At 38.8% G+C, this 20,155-nt stretch overlaps 1 protein-coding gene across 8 annotated transcripts in view; it reads right to left on the bottom strand.

Moving 5' to 3' along the window:
* The window catches only part of tns1b (tensin 1b), a 171,942-nt gene that overhangs the window by 129,139 nt on the left and 22,648 nt on the right, over positions 1-20,155 (bottom strand). The window contains exon 1 of one of the 8 annotated variants that reach the window (XM_056755608.1): positions 13,654-13,788. The exons of 6 other annotated variants lie outside the window; for them this stretch is intronic. In XM_056755608.1, the coding sequence (XP_056611586.1) occupies positions 13,654-13,749 (96 nt within the window). In that variant the 5' untranslated portion in view covers positions 13,750-13,788. Of the gene's footprint in view, positions 1-4,688; positions 4,894-13,653; positions 13,789-20,155 lie in introns of those variants that run through there. One more of the 8 variants, XM_056755609.1, reaches the window with a different exon arrangement.

The raw sequence follows: 20,155 nt of genomic DNA, 5'->3' as shown, positions 1-20,155 counted from the left end.
CTGGAAAAATAAAACGTTAAAACAGATGGGAACCGGAATCGTACGCCTTAGAGCCTTAAATATAAAGTCTATAACAATTTTTTTTAAGACAGGTACTGGAGACTGATCTTAAAAAATGACAAAGTTGGCAATGAAGCATAATGAGGAATAAGAGAGTGTCAGAGGATGGGAATGAAAGAGGAAATGGTAAGAATGAGGGCGGATGATAGAATGACGGAGAAAAGCGAGATATAAAAGATGTAATAAAAAGAGCAGGGGAGGAGAAGGGCGATGAAGAAGCAAGTAGGGAACATGAGATATTTCACAATGCAGCAACATTGACAGCAGGGGATTAGAGAGCAGTGAAGTGTACACGGGCCTGTAGTTAGACTCGCTTCATAAATCGGAGTTAAAGCGCCTTAAGTGCACTCAGAAGGGTGCTGAACTTCCTTTGACTGTCAATTACAAATGATGCTCTGCTACATGACAAACACGTGCACTACGGGGCGGGGAAATATTTTGACAATTGTCAAAATTCAAAAAATTCTCAGCCTTTTAAAGTTATAGTTCACCCAAAATTGAAAATGATGTCATCATTCAATAGGCCTTATGTCATTTCATACCTGTATAAGAATGTTAGGAATTTTCAATTCTGTGACATCATTGAGTGGCAAAGTAAACTTTTAAACTTTAATGTAGTTTTTGCAGCACTTTTTGCAGTAACTTACTGTAGATTTAATTACACCTTAATAGACTTTCCAACAGTTGCCGTTTTCAATTACTCTAATCAAAAGTGAAACTCTTTGATTTTTGAGATTCAAAATGAGCAAGAGGAGAGCACAGCAACACTGCGAAGAACGACATTCTTCATGTTTCTCTTGTTTTCTTTAAAAATATTAGAAACTTCTTCAATTACGACACATTAACACTCACACATGTAAGTGACTCAAGATATTTAGTCTTGTTTTATGAAAGAAAAATATATAAACTAGGTAAGTTTATGTTTGAAAAAAATTGTAAAATAAATCTACAGTAAGTTACTGGGAAACCTGCTCCGAAATTACAGTGTAGAAAAATTTAAAGGGTAGTCAAAGGTGCCCCAGAACTGTTTGTTTTCCTGAATTATTCAAAATATATTGCTATGGCAGTGTATGATGTCACAGAACTGAAAATGGCGAACATTCTTACAAATACTTTCCTTTGTGTTTAACAGAACAAAGAGATTTATATAGGTTTGAAACCACCTGAGGGTGAGTAAATGATGACAGAATTTAGATTTCCGATTGAACTAGCCTTTTAATTTAATTCTACTGACATAACTATGTCTTCAGAGGTGTAGACCTTACATAATGCTCTATGATTTATTACCTTAGAATTACTCATTTCTATCTAATGAGTTATTTCAATATACATACAACCCTGGTCCCCTAACATGGAATTCTCCATGTTGTTTCTATAGTGGCCCTAAACTGCCAAACTCTACAGAGCATTTCATAAATACGTTATCTCCTTCGGCAAAGAAGCGAAAACGCGACGAGATCTCTGTCTTTTGAGAGCCGCCATAGTGCTTCGAAAGGGAGGGGTGGAGTGACCCATTGGTTGCAAGTCAGAACATTGCCACTAGATGCCACTAAAATGTCCACATTGCTTTTAAAGGCATATTTCTCTTACAAAATGAATATTCTGTCATCCTCATGTTATTCCAAAACCTGCATGACTTTCTCCTTCAGAACACAAAAGAAAATATTTCAAACAATGTTTGTAACCAAACAACAATGGAACAACACTTTTAACTCTATAGAAAGTAATAGACTGAGGGTGAATAAATGTTGGCAGAATTGTTTTTTTTGGGAAAACTATAACCCTTTGAACTAAAGTATTCATTTTTGAGTCATTATCGTAAAATTAGTCTGACAACAGCACTTTATTTTACAGCCCTGTTCTATGAGCACATTATATGTATTTACGGTGTAAAAATACAGTAATACTGTATAGCAAGCCTGAACCTAACCCACATTAAAAACTCATAGTTCGTATTTTGCAGGCCAAACACACATACTGTAAGATAAAGTGCAACCACGTACTCTGTAGGAAATTGTATAAAAATAAATGTGATTTTCAGTTTCTTAATATTATTTAGCCAACATATTACGCACATATCACAAATATTTTCCGTACAGTCCAGTTGTAACATGTACACACACCTTATAAACACGAACAATCACTTGCAGACACGTACATGCTGCATAGTCTCTGCCTGGAGCACCGTGTCTGATCCATTATGAAGTCAAACCAGATGTTGTAATTTTGAATTTGCCAAAATTATAGGGGCCCCTCATATGCTTTGATAAAGGGACCAATAGCATGTAGACCATGAGGTCATCAACATGGAATCTGAACACCTATGAGAAGTGCAAGAGTTGTTCGTTTACGTTCCGGGTGACTTCAAAGAAGTATTAGTCGAGAAAAATCAAGTGCTACATGTAATGCACAGACAGGACTTAAAGGGCTGATACAGCGCGAATACGTGTTTATCTGTGTCATTGGTTTGTTATAACTAAGTTGCCTGTGTATGTTTTAGACACGCAAAATTGCCAAAAATTTAAGTGTCGGAACAAAAGATACATTCTATCTTAAAGCGAATGTTCACCTAGATCTGTCTGAAACGCCTAGTGTAACCACACTTGGTGATATTATTTGACTAAGACCGCCCAAATGTATACGCAAGTAAGGTGGGCGTACCTGTAAGTACAATTGCTCAATTGTACAAAAGTCACAATAAGAGAATATTGGTTTATGGCCAATGGATAGTAAAATAATGGTATAGTATCAAACTAAATTGCAGTCAATTATGTAATTAATAAAATGATTCATTTATTAAAATAAATATCTGGTTTTGAGTTTTTTTAAAACTATCATACTTTTTATATTAAGACCATTGACAGAATGTTAGGACACCGCACTAAAAACATCATCACTTTTTAATACATCAACGGTTCTAGTACACTGGGCATCTGCTCCATCACCATGTCTGTGTATATCAGAATCAAAGCGTATCACTGTACAGTCAGGGTCACATATGAACTCTTGATTCTTCTGGGAGTTGTAATGGACATCGATCATTCCACAAAGCTCTCTGACCCCGGACAGCTCAAGACGTGTCAATATTTGCATTGGCTGAGTGGCAGATGCATGCACTCATCTCTACAACAATTCATTGAGTAAAACACCAAGGATTCAATTTCCTAGACATGCTGAGAATAGAAAAAGTCAATTTTCAGCCTTACAAACAGGTTAAGAGTCTACATGAAATCCAAATTTAATTCATGAATGGTCAAACTTTCTTTCTTGGCACATATTTTCAGCCTGCAACCTCCAACCACCGGGATCCATTTGGGCATGCAACCACATTTTGAACATAACATTTCCACATGATTTTTCTCATTGCATGTCACAACAGCAATTCACTTTGACTTCAGTAACTTTAACTTCAAGCCAAACCTTAAAATACTTTCATTTCAAGGTACTTTCAAGGAAACAAGAGACCGTTCAGCACGACTAGTCTAAGAACTCTCAGACAGTTCATTTATAATTCAGGGTTTGTCCAAAGTGCATTCCAAGCTTATAACTATTGAATGTTTTTTATGCTTTTTCCTTTTTTCCCGTTCTGCTGACACACTTTCAGAGCATTGACATCCTGAGCACCGAACAAGCCCTCCTCCTATTCAAATGTCACCTGTGCTCAGCAGGTACTCCGACTCGTGCCAAATACATTTCTGCATCAGGCATTTCACTTTGGATGAAGCTAGCAAATAAATCACATCTGTTCGGTTCTGAGCGCCTGTTTCCTGCATCTTCTCACTCGGCAGCGTCTGATAACATCTACAGCTGTAAACAGAGACCTCGAGCCTCCATCAGCCCCAGTGGAACTTCAGAGTCTGAAAGGACGAAATGCTCAGCTAGTCTTTAGATTCAAAAGGTGCCTGAGCTTTGGAGGGATTTGGGATCCTTTCCCACTCCATTCAGTGAAGCAGAATGCTAATTAAGAGAGCAGAGAGGTCAGAGAGAGAGAATGACCATACAGACACACAGAGAGAAGCATCGCACCATTCAGACAGACTGGTAAAGACACAGTTCGCTTAAAATTTGTAATTTCAATCAAGAATTTTCTCATCAAAATGTACAAATTTTTATATGGTTCCATGCTACATTATTACAAATCCCTTAGAAAAGTTGAAGTAATCAAGTAGTATAAATATTTAAACTACGGTTACTAAAGTAAATTTATATAAGAGATATGTGCCACCACAGAGTTTTCAAGTTAACCAGTTTCTCAATAAAGATATGAAATGTTTTTGTGTGGAATTCTTTTACAGTCCAAGTTTAGCGGTTATCACACATCTACCGTATTACGCAGCATCTTGCAAGAAAACATCTGAGATTAGAATGACATAATGAGTAAAACGTTTGGGTTCCCTTTTTACAGGTCACTATCCCTTTAAATAACAGATAGCATGGAGACAGCGGTGAAGGACAAGGCGCACCGACATCATAAACATAAATGCAGAACGTTTCAAAACGCCACACGCACAAGTAAACAACAAGCCCACTGCTACAGCACTAATCTCATTATTCGTTTTTGTCCTGGGAAACACTGTCGCTACCCAAATCCCACCCACCCCGGTGAAGTGGACCGACCCACCGCTCACCCAAAACATGCAGGAGAGGCAGACCCAGGTGCGCGCGCGACCGGCCAGCGCCGCCGGCAGGCTCAAAGACACGGAGGGCATGACGAGATCGAGACGACGGGAGATCAATTCCTCTTTGGATCCAACACAGGACGCCTAGTTATTCCACACGCTGTTCCCACAATGCTCTGCAGATCCATGACACGCTGAGAAGAGTCTGACTCAACTGCTGCTGCTCTCCTTATTTCTTCTCTCTTATTCCAGACCCCCTCCCTCTCTCTTTCCCTCTCTCTCTCTTTTTTTGGGGTCATGTAGCTCAGCTCCACAGGAGAGGGGGGGTGACTGAGAGCCTCTTTATTTCTCCTCATTGCTCTCCTTGTGGTTATTCTCACTTTGGCTCCTCCTATCTCGCTCTCTCTCTTCATTCTTACTTTCATTCACATCTTCCACCCCCTGCCTCCCGTACTCACATCCCCCACCGGCCAATTTTCTCAAAGCTAGCTCGACCATTCTCATCTTGAACTCTTCTCGCTTCAGCAAACAGTGTGACAATCCGGCTGTGGTCAAACATCCACATAAGAAAGAACAATGAAGGCGATGTCTAATATCTTGGTTGTTACTCCTAGACCATTCGATTGGGAGACCAAATGGAGAAAAAGCTCACGCTTCTCGGGTCTTGCGTTTAAAAAAAAATTCAAACCAACATTGGGTGAAAAATGGACAAATAACCCAGAATTTTTTTATACTCGACCTCACTATTGGCACTATTGGCATATATTAGCAAATAACCCAATAAATTATAACTCAAAGGCAGGGTTTGTCCATTTATGACTCAACGCCTAGTTGAAATAAACATTTTGTTCTCTAGATTTTCATAAGGGATCTCAACAAATGTCTCAAATGTCAGAGATTTAATTTGAAACAAAGTTAAGTATTTTATTAAAATAATTAAGAAAAACAAAACGATCAACATCTAAGCAATAACACTTTCCTGGACAAATAAAACAAGCAAATAGATTACAACAGATTTTTCTGAATTAAATATAGAGCAAAATGAATCTGTTTGAGGTTTTCTGCACTTTCTGTAATCTCACATAGGTTTTAGAAGATGTCTCAAAAACTGTGCCTCAAGTCTACAATTAAATATTTGATATTTGAATATATGAACGCAATTCTTTCTCATGTCACCAAATTTCTCTATGTGTTTTTTACACAATTCTATCAAAATGTCTGACAAAAAGTTCAAGAAAAAATAAGTGAGAACTGATACGTCTCTGTGACAAATCTACGAGGAGCACATTTCCCTCTGCGCCTGCAACTCTGCCCCAGATAGAACCAAAAGCCACGTGTTGCTTTTCTGAGCTGAAAAACAGCCATCAAAGACACATCCCAAGACAGACGGCAGAGCTGAGGGCTGTAAAAGTTAAATCGTTTCATTAGAGTCACAATCCATCACATCTAAATTGGTCTGTTGGAGGTAAAGGTGGTCTGGTGTTGGCCATCACTGTGGGACGTCCGTCTCCCTCCCTCTCTCTCAATCTTAGGGGGTAATGTCTGTAATCCCATGGCATTTCCTTTTCATCAACCTGATCCTTTATAAACGTCTCGCGGGGGTCAGTCCTGTTTTTCCTCACAGTGCCCATCGCGGGACAGTTTGTACACATTTATGGTTTGGGTTGCAGTAGTCTCACACTCAGATGTTAAACCCACAGCCTGTGAAAAGTCTGATAATTACTTTGCAAGAAACGTGAAGATGAGCAGTTAGAATCTTCTAGTTGAAGTATGAATTAACCTCAGAATTCCCAAAAACATATATAACATATAACACAATGTATATGGTGTCTTGAGGATATTGCCATACCGGATATTATCCGCCCACCCCTTACACATGTGCAAATTGTTTTGTTGCCTGGCAACTGTAAAAAGCCCACATTTAGGATAATGAACAATATCTCATCGTGGAACATCTGTTTATTTAGATTATTAACAAATGAGACTATTTAGAGAAATAAGAAATAAGACACTGGATGACGTGGATTACAGTGATTTTACCGCAGTTTAAGAGCCAGTTCACCCTCAGGTCATGTGAGATGCAAATGACTTTTACCTTCGAACAGTGAGGAAGATTAATATCTTAAATTAAAAATATTGCAGTGATTCACAACACGGCGAGCGTGTGCATTCGTCACTGATGCAATAGATGGTTTCAAAGCAAACTGCACATGCACCCTTTTGTGGTCCAAACTTAACTTCCGGTACACATCCGCACAAAACAGAGTTCTTGCAGATTATTTCTGATAACCAGGAAAAAAAGGCAATTATATTAGCAAGCAAGTTAAGAAGTATGTCTAGCCAGCAGCCAGTATTACTTTGGGTTTGAGATACACGACCCATTCAACAAATTGTTAATTATATACAATTACATACAATAAAATTCATTGAAGAATGAATTTTAATATAAATAAAATAAAATATAAAAAGTGATATTATTAGCCACTAGCCAGACGATCACCAAAAAACAGACCTAAAGCATGCATGTCCTATAGGAAGCTCGAGCTCAAAACCGACTCAGGACCGTAAGGTGATAGGTAATAATTCATAAAATTAGATGCCACTTTGATTTATAGAAGTTGTGGGTTAAGGATTAAAATGGATTAAGGCACTTCATCACACCGCAATAACATCAGAAAAATAGCGCCTTAAAAACCCAATCCACCGATTCTAGATTTCATTAATTGTTTGAGCTTTCTTTACAGGTCACTTACAGTATGTCTCCACACGCACTCTTAGGTTCAACAGGCTGAGGGCCAGAAGATAAGAGAAGTGCACAATTAATCCGCATATTAACCGTCACAATGAAATGTTTCACAGCACCTCAAAGCCCGAAGTTACAGAAACCTTCATATTTCTCATCACACAGTTCAATCCCTTTGTGAGTTCCGTTCTTGTGGACAGACCGGCTAAATATACACAGACACACACACAACGGCCATGATGCGCATTCACCCGCTTCTATTTCCAGATTATGAATCAGATGCGAAGCAATATAACGGAGGATATCATATCCAGCCACGGTTTTGGCGCATTAGAGGAAATTGAGGTCAAAACAGTGAGAAAAGAGCTGATTTAGAGAGCGTGAGAGTATTTCTTTACAACTTCTCAAGAAACTGTTATGTAAGATAATGACAGAGCATACTGTGTGAAAGAGCAGAAACATTTCTCTGTGGGGCTGGATTTATTAAATATTTATAATATAGTTTCTGGTGATATTAAAATTACCCAACACATGTCGTTACGGCCACAGCTCACAGCTACGTTATCTTCATAAATAACTTGAAAGAAATTCATGGTTACAAGTAACAAAAAGAAATAAAAAGAAAGCAAATAAAAAATGGTGTTTAAAACGGTCTCTTTAACCTGATTTACAATTTGAAAGCTAATAATTATAATTTTTAACTTGAGATGTTGAGTCGGAATTCATGAGAAATGTCACTTTGACATCTTCATATACTTTCATCCCTAATCTTTCTGTTAACTGATTCCAAACTCTTACTCAATAAATGATACGTATAAATCAGGGTGAAAAATACAACTATATTATTAAACACCCTAATAAACCTTATTAGATCATAAAATATCATAAAAAAGCTTAACAATTTGAAGAGATTATTTAAAAGTGTAATGACTTGAGAGTTGGAAACTGAGCGGTCACACGTGGATGATGATGTTCTGTACCTAAAGAGAGTCATTAAAGGGACATTTTACACAAAAATAAAAATGTTGTCTTCACCAGTTTACTCACTCAGTTGTTCCAAAACTGTAAACGTCTTTGTTTGGTTAAATGCGAATAAATATATTTGGAAGAATGTTAGCAACTAGCAGTTCTTTGACTACAATAGTTGGAAAAAGGGTTGTGTAATTTGTTCTGTTAAACACGACGTGTTTCTTTAGCAAGCATCATCTGAAGCGATTTGGGATGTCAAGGGCTGCATGGTGCTTCATCTCTATTACCAGAACACATAATAAGAACACACAGAATCAATGAACAACCCTCCAAGACCTCACACTCACAGCAAATCACATCTACTGTGACAAGAAACTAAAACTAAAGTTGTCCTCCATTGAAATGACAAGCGGTGGAAAATGTTACATTGAAAAGTCAAGGACATCACTGGAGCTTCAGAAGAGCTCAAGACACGCCACAAGCGCTACACAAACTTCTCCACATGAACCAATGTTACATGACCAGATTTCTCAGTTTGCACAGGACAGTCAGAGTTTCACAAGGATACTCACACAAAAATATGTAAGTGTGTTATACTTTCAGCTGTTATGTCACTACGGTAAAACCGCCCTCAATGTTTCAACATATACACACTTGAGACTTTTATTTGACTTCTACTGATAAAATCTGAAGACTTAAGGGCTCTGCATAGTCCAGGCGAATTGCGCTTCTGTTCTGTGTTTTGGGGTAAAACGCACAAAAAATATTTTGAAGAAAGTTGTTAACCGGGCATCCATTCATTGCATTGGTTTCGTCTCCACACAAGAAGTGATTGGGTTCTATTGTTGTTCGGTTACCAACTTTCTTTAAAATATATTTTTACTTGTGTTCTGCGGAAGATATAAAGTCATACAGGTTTAAAATGACAAGAGTTTTCATCTGTGGGTGAACTATCACTTAAAGGCACACGGCGTGACCCGGATACTTATGCCACATCACTGGCGCTTTTACCAAAATCTACATTCCTTGAGGGGAAAATCAGACACTTCAGAAAGACAGAGAGACAGCTGTGGAGAAAATGGTCTGTGAATTCTAAAATTGCAATAACATGCATTTACAGCAGTGCAAAAAAAGAGCTCTTGTACTTTTGTGGAGCTGCACGTTTTCTTCATGACAAGCCAGAGCAGCCTCTAGTGGTCAAGCCAATGTATGCATTTATCAGACTGGCGCAAAACTGATTTATTTTCTTTCACAACAATCTCTAATCTTCGTCTCGAGAGAAAGCCAGCTTGAAATTAAAGCAAATACATCAAACTAAGATAAAACCATCTATTATCACATAAAAGCATAAACGGTATCTCCGCTGACAGGCAGAGATCTGGTGCAGAGCCCGGTCTAATCTACCCAACACGGGCTGTGAGGAGGAGGAGGAGGAGGAGGGGTCCTGCAAAAACACACAGCATAATGAAATCCATCGGCTCTGCATCAACATGGCTACGACCTTCAGCGGAGTCCTTCGCTACAGATGATACACATGCATTATACTCATTGCCTCCATTATGATAATAAAGTCCCTCTCTGAGCAGTACAGTTTATCGCTGGAGTCAAACAGGGCTGTTCTGGGAAAAATTGTGCTATTAGGTTTTCAGCTCCAGGACTTGAGGATGAAAAGATCAGAGGAAGGAAGGAAGTATGGGAGGGGAGGAAATGAGTCGGTGTGGCTGGTATGATATTATATGTTTGACGATAGAAATGTGCAAACCAATAGAGATGAGAAGCAGAATGTTTGTGCGGTTATTGGTGGGAAGGACTGCTATACACGTGAGTGCGATGGAGAAACGTGGAGGAATGAGTAGATACAGGACCTGTGATGGTTTAGTGTGGTTGTTTACAGTTGCCAAGCAACATCAGACTTTGCCACGTTCATTTAAAATGTACCTGATGTTGAGTCACGGATGGGCATACTGGATATCTAAAGAGACAGTTCACCCAAAAAATGAAAATTCTTAATTTATTCACCTTTATGTCATTCCAAACAGACGACTTTCTTCTGGAGAATACAAAATAAGATATTTTGAAGAATGATGGTAACCAAAGTACACTGGCCCCGTTGAATTCCACTGTATGGACACGAACTCCAGAGACATTTTTCAAAATATTTTCTTTGTGTTATACAGGCTTTGACAAACATGGGACTGAATAAATGTTGAAAGATTTTTTATTTTAGGGTGCTTTCCCTTTAAATTCTGATTGGATGAGCCACAGTCTTTTGTAAGAGTAACACCGTGTCGCCGTTAGATAAAAGTATCTGGCAAGTGCATTAATGTACATGTTAAGATAATAATAATAACATACTTCTACAAAGTACTGTATAATTTGGATGATCTACATGATTACAATTCGGGAACAATTTTTGTATACGGAGTACTTGTCTTCATTTGGGTTTGTTTTGCGAAGATGTGACAACACTTGTTGAACACTCTCCTCTGGACTCATTCTAGAACAGTGTTATATTAGTACCGTCACAAATACACAACAACATCTGTTCTTCCATGGAAAACAATAGAAAACACACCGACCCTCCCACCCAGATTCAATCTCACATGTAACAGCAAGGGTTTTACCCAGTGGTCTTTTAAAAAGTAAAGGCCAACACGCACATGAATCTAACAAACCTTTCATCATAACACACAGATGATGTCAGAGGGTTGAAATCCTCCAGCGGTCAGATGTCATTCTAACCTATTACACACCACAGGTTTGAGTGCCAAACCAAACTAACAACCCGATGCTTGTCAAACTTCGCTTGAATCTCAGGATTATCCAGAAAGTTCTACCATTAAATCATTCCTGTTCCCTGCTCGTCATACTAAGTCTGCGTGCTGCGTGTTTACACCGAGTTTAAAAGGAACCAATGCCTGAGCAGATATTAGATCTCATCCCAAGCTCTGGGAACTCCACCTAATTACCTGATATATAATACATAAGTAACCGCTATTATTAATAAATACTGCTCCATTGCTCAACAGCATTACTCATACCAGCCTGATGTTACGAAATCATCCAAAGAAATGAGATGTCATAACCAAGCGTGTTTTTGTAAACATTGAGCTTTCGATCACAGCAAGCACACACAAGCACTTCATTTTTCAACTAAAAACTAACTTCGGATAAACAGTGTAGGACAATGAAATGCAAAGGATGAAATCAAAATAAAGTTCCTAAAGAGCTCTGTGCAAAAAGGCATTTCAGTTTGCATTCTGCATACATTTGCATTTACTTTCGTCCCAAGTGACATAAAATGAAACTTTTTCATACATTTTTATAGAGAACCATCTTTTTTCTCGACATAGAACGTTGTGTGCAACAGGACGGTTCTGTGGATGTTACAGGTTACAGACAAAGACCGTATGTGTACCATTTTTTTAATGCGTGACTGATGTGCATTGAGCTAGATATCACAGATAAGGTTGTTGGGGACTCAAAGGACATGTTCGAAGGCACACATTTCTCTCTTTGCCAAACGTGTGAGAGGCTTTTAATTTAGCAGATGTAAAGACATTAAGTAAACGAGAGAAAAAGCGCTTCATCTCCCCAATGATGAATGCTGGAGGGAAACGGGGAGGACTGCTATCAAAATGCCAATATCCTGAAATTGATTTCAGGGTGAAAGAAAAATGCTTGCGCTAAAATCAGATTATGCCTGAAATCCCTAGCTCTTTATGAGCAGGCAGCAGGACATAATGACTGCAGGTTCGGCTTGTTTCGTTGGTTTACATTTGCGCATTTAGCAGATGCTTTCATTCAATGCGACTTACGGAGTTAAGTATTTGTTTTTAACACATCATCAGGAATCTGAATGACCTTTGTGCTGCTACTCCAAAACTCTTCCGAGTGACCTACAGTTTGCAACAAAGATCAATATACAACAAACATGAAATAATCCAATTAGAATATAAGAATGCTACAAAATGCTGTAAAAATTTCTGGTATTATGGTTTCAGATGGACCTGCACCTAAATGTGTAAAGACAAAACCCATCTGTGTGATCATATTTTTCTGACAAAAACAGGCTACAAAAAAGTGTGGCTAACTTAAAAACAACAATGTTCATTAAATGCTCAATGACAATCATAACAATGACTACTAATGTCTGCTACTGTTTAATGAACAGTCACTACACCGTCTGGTATCTCTTTGCATGGTTGATTCCTACGTACCCCTGCAGATACAGGCATAAAGATGTTTTTGGCTTTGTCACAAACAGCATGGGCATCAAAAGAAGAATGCAAATCACACAGAGGGCATATCGGGGAACATTTCAGCCAATCCGCCAAAAAGTATCACACCAAAGCTTCATGCCAGATAAGCACTTGGTTGCTCGGTGGCCTTGAGCCAACGTAGACATGATAGAATGGCCTGAATGCTATAGATATCAAGTGCTCACTTTATTCATGCCAAATGCTCGAACATGCACAGGCAACATCCAGAACGTCCTTGGCCTTAAATGCAGGCAAATGGTGATTCAACTGGGATCATGGGATACCAATACAATTTTCTTTATGCATTTGGCAGACGCTTTTATCCAAAGCAACATATTGTACATTGCATTTAAGATAGAGAGTGAAATGGGGTTGATTGGTACGCTTTGACATTGAGATCAAATTATATAATATAACTATAGGAACACTAGACGAAGTCCTGAAACATGCTGTACTCTACACAAGTGAACACAAACTCAGCTATAAGCTATACAGGCTCGCTTTTGTGCAATGATGCGTTACGAAATGCGTCAGACCGCAATTCATAACACATTGGGTGCACAAACTCCCAACCTTCGCAGATACGATAATGAGTTTTCTGAGGTCTGTAGCTAAATGTCATATAGAATCCACCAAAAAAATAGAAACTCTTTATGCACTGAAGCACCTCATTGTTATGATAATCAATTGAGTGGCAGTAAAAGCCCACCGTCACCTCCAATTTTACAACCTGCAATATTTCATATGTACCACAACCTGAAGATATGAAAGGGCACCCACTCAAGCAAAGTGTTGCGGCTGTAAAAACGAAAGCGCCCACCGTCTAAATGACGTTGCGTACCAGCACGATATATTTCATCCAAACAAGAGAATGGGGTAAATGAAAAACATTGGGGGAAATAGGAAAACCAATGGCTTGCTGGGAAAGAATCTGCCCCCAAAAGATGCCCTGCATGATCTTCAAGTAAATGCCGGGATGCTGGGGATGATGTGGACTTACCTTCTCATTCCTGGACAATCTGAGAGGAAAGATACAGAAGAAGAGGAACTTCCCCCAGTTGAGAATAGCCGCAAAGCACCAGTTCAGACGGGCCATCCTGATGTACGTATCCCGGCAAACTCGAATTCCGATTCAATCACAAGGATGTAGCGACCCCAGGGTCCGAATCCAAAGTCAAACCAGAAGCGTGGTCCCTCTTCATTCAGCAAGCCGGCTTTCCTCAGTGGGGCGTCCCCGAGACGACAGCTTGACTCAGGTTAAACGCACCCCTGATGTGAGCGCCGTGCGGAGGGATGATGCCGTCTCGCACACACTGGATGCTGCAGTGCTCCTCTAGCCATGAGAAGAGGAGGCGAGGGGGGGGTTAGAGGAGAAATTGGAGCGGGGGGCGGGTGGGTGGTTGCCAGAACAGAACAGTGATAATCACCAGTGGAGAAACAGAAGGATCGGTGCTAGATGTCATTTGTCAAGCAGCAAATACAAGGAAAAATCTGCTGTAGCAAGCAAACTAATAGTTATTTAAAAGATGGATATTAGAAAGTGAAGATCGCAAGAATAAAAATCAGAGCTTGACTTATATAAGTGATGCTCACATCACAAAACTGTGTCCTGAAAAAAAAACTGCATCTTTACACATCTACAAACGTGTTCAAAGCACTTTTTAGGATCTTTTTTAATCTTTTAATTAAAAAAAAGATTTCAATCAAATGGTCCTTGTAGCTCATTAGATTCTAAATATTGAATGCAAGAGAAAATTAAATTAAAATTAAAATATATATTTATTCAACTCATAATTAAAACAAAATCAATCATGTTTTATTCCATAAATAAATATATTAAGATGAAAAAGCTATTAAAAGACCCATTGTTTTAAACACGAGTAATTAACAGAATCTCGAAAACGGCGAAAAATAACTGCATCATATCGCTCAACTTTATATTGGTACTTAAAAACTATGTTCAGCATATCAGCCAGCCCTACTGGACAAGTGATTTTGATTCAGGATGGCATGGAATCATGTCTATGGGTACAATAAGAAATGACATGTAAAAATGACCACATCAAATCGAGTGATGTACCCCAGGGAGACTCTGAGAACAGGAAGCAGCAACATAATGAAGATTGACTCTGTCTAAAAAATTGTAAAATGGGCTCTTGTCCCTTTGGGGCTCTTCTCCCTGTCGGAGTAAAAGCTCTCATTACGAATATGAAGAATAATAGATTTCACAATCACAAGAGAATTAGTCAGAACTAACCATAACATTATACTTGTTTCCGGTCTGGAATATGAACTAACAGAGCAATAGATGAAATCCACTATTTTGTACTTATGGACTCTAATAGAATAAAGACTTGTTCAGACCATAAACAGTAACGGTTACTATTCCCGTATCACCCACACCAACAGATGAAAACAAAAAATAATGTTCGTTCCAAGCTTGCGCACTACAATTGTTCAAACTTTTAATTTGAATTTACAGCTGTAGTCGTGTATGTGGGGCGAGACCGTGGTTCGAGACCGGTGAGTAATTGTGAATGAGCCCCAGCTGTGCGCCCACCGGTCTCGTATCAATTAGGAGATCGGGAGCATATAAGAGAACGAGCGACCGGACCGTCGAGGAGAGAGGACCGGGCCCGAACATGTTTTATGGTTGTATGTATGTTTTACTTCCGTGTTTAGTTTGTGATTTGTTTTGTTCGTGATTTGTTTTGTTGGCCGTGAGGAGCCGGCGGCTGTTATCCTTTATTTTAAAACTTTATTTACATGCCTGCCGGTTCCCGCCGCCTTCCTTCCCTATCTTGAGCCTTGCTTCAACAGCTTTCCTGTATTTTAATGGTAAGAGCATTGCGTTAACAACGCGAGGTCGTGGGTTCGATCCCAGGGTATTGCACATGCTTAGAAACAAAATGTATAGAATAATGCAATGTAAGTCGCTTTGGATAAAGACGTCTGCCAAATGCACAAATTTTGATTGGCTGTCAATGTTGTTCATCAGCTGGAAACAAATCTCTGAAAGGGATCCACTTGTTCTTTGTGGTCTAGCTCAAAGACAGAATGTGAAATGTTCTCGAATTTGTAAGTTTCTTTGGATCAAAGCATCTGCTAAATGAATAAACGTAAATCTTTACTCCGTATCTTTATAGTTATAGGCGTTTGGACTCTTATGTCACTGTAACAAGGTGGAGGAAAGTCCATAAAGAAAAACCTCAAATTTAAATATTCTGTACATCATTCAATGCCCCAAAGTATGAATAATATTTGTGTCTCCCATTTATTTTTATGCTCAGCAACATGTACCAAATGTACTACTGAAAAAAAACTGACAGCCAAGTCTCAGAGGTCCTTGAAACAAGAAATGTGCTTTGTATTGTTGCCCATAGTGTTTTAAATCAGTCACTTATAACTGCCTTGAGTTAAAGATTGAACCACTGTCTTCATTTCCTCTCTGTGTGCATATATCACATTACAAAGCTGTACATATTGTGTATGCATCTATGATCAAGAACTTTTAATCTTCTGCATGAGTGCATGATGTATCAAAGAACAGAGAGTTACACAAGAGTTTTGAGTGTTTATAAGGCCAGATGAAGCCGTTTATTGCACAGAGGATACGGAAGGGACAGCTTTCTGACAGGACTGTGACTAATTCACTGGTGGTTTTGGACAGGACTGGCTGCGGGAGATAGAGACGGACTGGACCTCTGCCAGGCTAACACAGCCAACATCATCTTTACTAAACAGTGTTTGACAATAAGGTGAAAGAGGTGAACCTGTCATGCAGATTTAGGATGTCACACAACCAAATGAAGATCTTACTTTGAAAATATTAGTACAAAAGTCAAACCTGTGTATTTGGGGTGTAGAAGCGATCACATGCATGCATGCAACTGCAAATGCAAAAAAATCATATTTTTGTCTTCTTTTGCAAAACAATTGTCAAAACATTTAAAAACGAAGATTTACTTACTTGAAATTTGATTTCAGATTGATCAAAGAGAATTTTGTGAAGTTTATGCATAAAACAAGAAAAAGATGCCAGTGCGATAAAAAAAGTTTCCTTTTGAATAAGAATATTATTTTTCAACGCTTTGAAAAACAGCTTTTAATTGTTGGCAAAAACATCACAAAAATTGTATTCGATTTCTCTGAAACCAAAGCATGAAACATAATTTTGCTTAAGCGACTGTATCTTGTTTCTAAGGTTGTTTTAGTAATTGTTGAAAATCATCACAAAAGGTTTATTTCTTTTGGCGACCGGAGTTCGAGTCCCGGCTCGTGGTCCTTTCCCGCCTCCTACTACCCTCCACTGTCGTATCAATGTAAAATTAATTGTTGACACTGTACCTTTCTAAAATACGCTGACATAACTTTCATAAATCTCATTTGACGTGAAGTTATAATAAAAATTCACAATGAGAGTTTTGAGTGAAAAATCCCTCTGAATATTTCCACCTGCAATGGAATACAAATCTCACAGCTGGGATGCAACTATAGACTATCGGCTATTTTTAAAACGAAGTCCTTAGATTACGTCCCACCCAAACTTCCTTTTCCAATAGGAAATACGTCAACACAGCAAACCTGTGCCCTCATAATATCTCTTCTCTTATTTAACTGTCTATAATAAAAAGTGTTAAAGCCCCAAAAAACTCAGCATGACTCCAGCGGCTCCCTGCAGATGTCCATATCGAATTAGCTCCTCACAAAAAGTAGCTAAATGAATTTCCCTCAGAAGAGCCTCTGGAGATCCATCAGCTGCCAACCCGTGTATGTTTTAGTCATAAAATCATAGCGGATGTGCTTCTGTCGGCTTTATAAAAGGGGAAATGAGACATAACTGATCTCTGAAAAAAAAATAATCAGGAAAATCAGCAAATGTGTGCAAAGATAAACTCGGCCTGGGCGGATCTCCACCGTGTCCTGTTTTCCAGGGAACACGCTGCACTTTAGTCCTTAAAAAAGTGGAAAATTGCGATTTTGACAAGTCTGTTATCTTCCATTACGAATGATGACACGTCGTCATCCCGCTTGTCCTGAGGACATCAAACACAACGTGCAGAAAAAATACGACGGCATAACACACAAAGTGCTTTCCACAGAACATCTCTGACATGAACACAGCACGCTGGGTGTGGAAACCAGAAACTTCCTGTTTGATGGGAGGACAAAAAGCCTAGAGATGTGCGTGTACCTCAAAAGCGAGGCATTTCTGGGAAAACTGAAGGAAGAGGGCGGCGTTTTCATTGTTTTTTTTATTTTTTTAAGCAATCGAAATGAAAAGAGAGACAGTAGTCTGGAAAAGTGAAGGAACAATCTATCTGATGTTCACCATTATAAGCAAAGCAAATATATAATCATTCAAAATGATTTACAAAAAAGACATTACTTTTGTGAAAATTAAGTTAACCGTCATGTTAAAAATATCGCGACATAAAAAAGACAAATACGATTTTATTTAGGATGACGTCAATATATTCACCGAATTAATACGCTTGCAAAACTCATTTAGCTTTGCATAACAGACGAAACACAAGCAGAAACATATTTTAAAATATTCATCTCTTTAACAAAACCTCACAGCCAACATCAAACAATAAAAGCGGCTACAAGACAGACCTACACAAACACTGAACAAAACAATATCATAGCCCTGTTCCTATAACTGAAATCGATCAAGAAAAGCATGAAGTAAGAGATATAAGCCGGTCATTTCCATGTGTCGTGCTCGCTGATGCGTCAGCATAACCTGCTAGAGAACCGAGGGTGCTTGTGCTTCATCAAATTCAATTTTGTAAGTGTGTGTGTATGCGCATCCCCCACGGCTGATTCTTTTATTGATGCTGCACTATGCCGTGGGCCAGCGCTATGCACAGTTCTTTACGTGCTGGAGAATAAATGAATATTTTCTCATTTTCGGAGTGCACAGCAAAATGGAGCTTGATTATATAAGCAGCCGGTTGCGTTTTCTCCCTCTGGTTTATAACTCGGTCTGGCACGACCTCGGTTACATCATCAAGATATGCACGTACCTTCAATGGTGACAAAGGTAAACAGTGTGTGACATTTCTGCTAGTGTACAATCTACAAAATGTTGGGTTATTTTCAACCAAGCATTCGGTCGAAAAGGCATCCAACCGTTGGGTTTTAATTTAAACTATGTTGCGTTGTTTCAAACGAAAATAATGGCTTCCTTTGACCCATTGTAGGGTAATTTTAGCCCTTCTTCCCTTTTGAAGTGCACTAAATCGAGTGTTAAGAAAAGCAGACATTCATTTCAGCCTTATTTACATATACACACATACATTACACGAAGCAATTAGTGACAGCCATTCTGCTTTGTTATGGATACGAATGGATGCCAACCTCATCATAACATCAGAGATTAATGTAATCAATTACCCTTTCACCTCTTCCTATTGATCCAAAAGCCATTCAGAGGATTGAAGTCTACAAATGGAGACTCTCTGATTAATTCAATAAAACTTCTCGTTGCACTGAAGAAGATCACTCTCCTTACGAGACAGGAACATATGGGTGTTTAACATTTAATGGAGTCATATGACACGGCTAAAGCAAATATTATCGCTTGTTTTAGATGTAATGCAATGTGTATACACGATTTAAGGTTCAACAACGCTGTATTTTCCACATACCGTGCATGTTATCTCCGTTAGTTAACCAGTGCGTAGTGATTGGTCGAATAATGTAAGCGTGTGACGGAATGTAACACGTCTTACCACATTTGGAACATCAGGGTCGAAAGCAATTGTAGTGACAGGTAAGCCCACCTTACTTGTATATACGTTTGGACGGTCTAAGGCAAATCATACAAAGAACTGATGTAGATTTGTGGGGGTGTGGTTACACGAGGCGTTACAGGCAGGTCTGGGTGAGCATTCGCTTTTAGATAGAATGCATTTTTGTTAAATTTTTGTAATTTACATGTCTAATACATCCATAACACGCCTATCCTCTTTTAAAGGGATGCTTTTACCCAAAAAGGAAAATCTCTTCAATCATTTACTTACCATCATGTCATTCCAAACCTGTTTGACTCTCATCTATAGAACACAAAAGAAGATATTTTGAAGAACGTTGGCACAGACTAACACAAAAACAAACAAAGAGAGAGATATCTCAAAAAATCTTATTTTGTGTTCCAGAGAAAGCCATGGAGATTTTGATAGACATGAGGGCGAATAAACAAACTCCTTTTCAGTTTTGGTTGAGCTATTCCTTTAAATGATTCCAGTGTCTGTTCATACGTTTGCCTAAAAACTTTCCGGAGCGTCCCAAATCATGCCAGTCCCTGAATCAGACAGACAGGAAAGTAACCAGAGGAGACGCAGCAGGATTAGCAGAAGCGTATTGGAATTAATTGGAATCCTATTGACTCGAAATTGAACATTTCTGTGTGGCCCTTTAAGAAGCAGCACAAAAGAGAGGAAAGGAGGCAAAGAACAGACAAGAAAGGAGGGAAACGCAGAAGAATATCCTCT

The sequence above is a fragment of the Triplophysa dalaica genome, chromosome 8 (assembly GCF_015846415.1).
Source record: "Triplophysa dalaica isolate WHDGS20190420 chromosome 8, ASM1584641v1, whole genome shotgun sequence".
NCBI lineage: Eukaryota > Metazoa > Chordata > Actinopteri > Cypriniformes > Nemacheilidae > Triplophysa > Triplophysa dalaica.
This window is presented reverse-complemented; position numbering and strand designations above follow the sequence as displayed.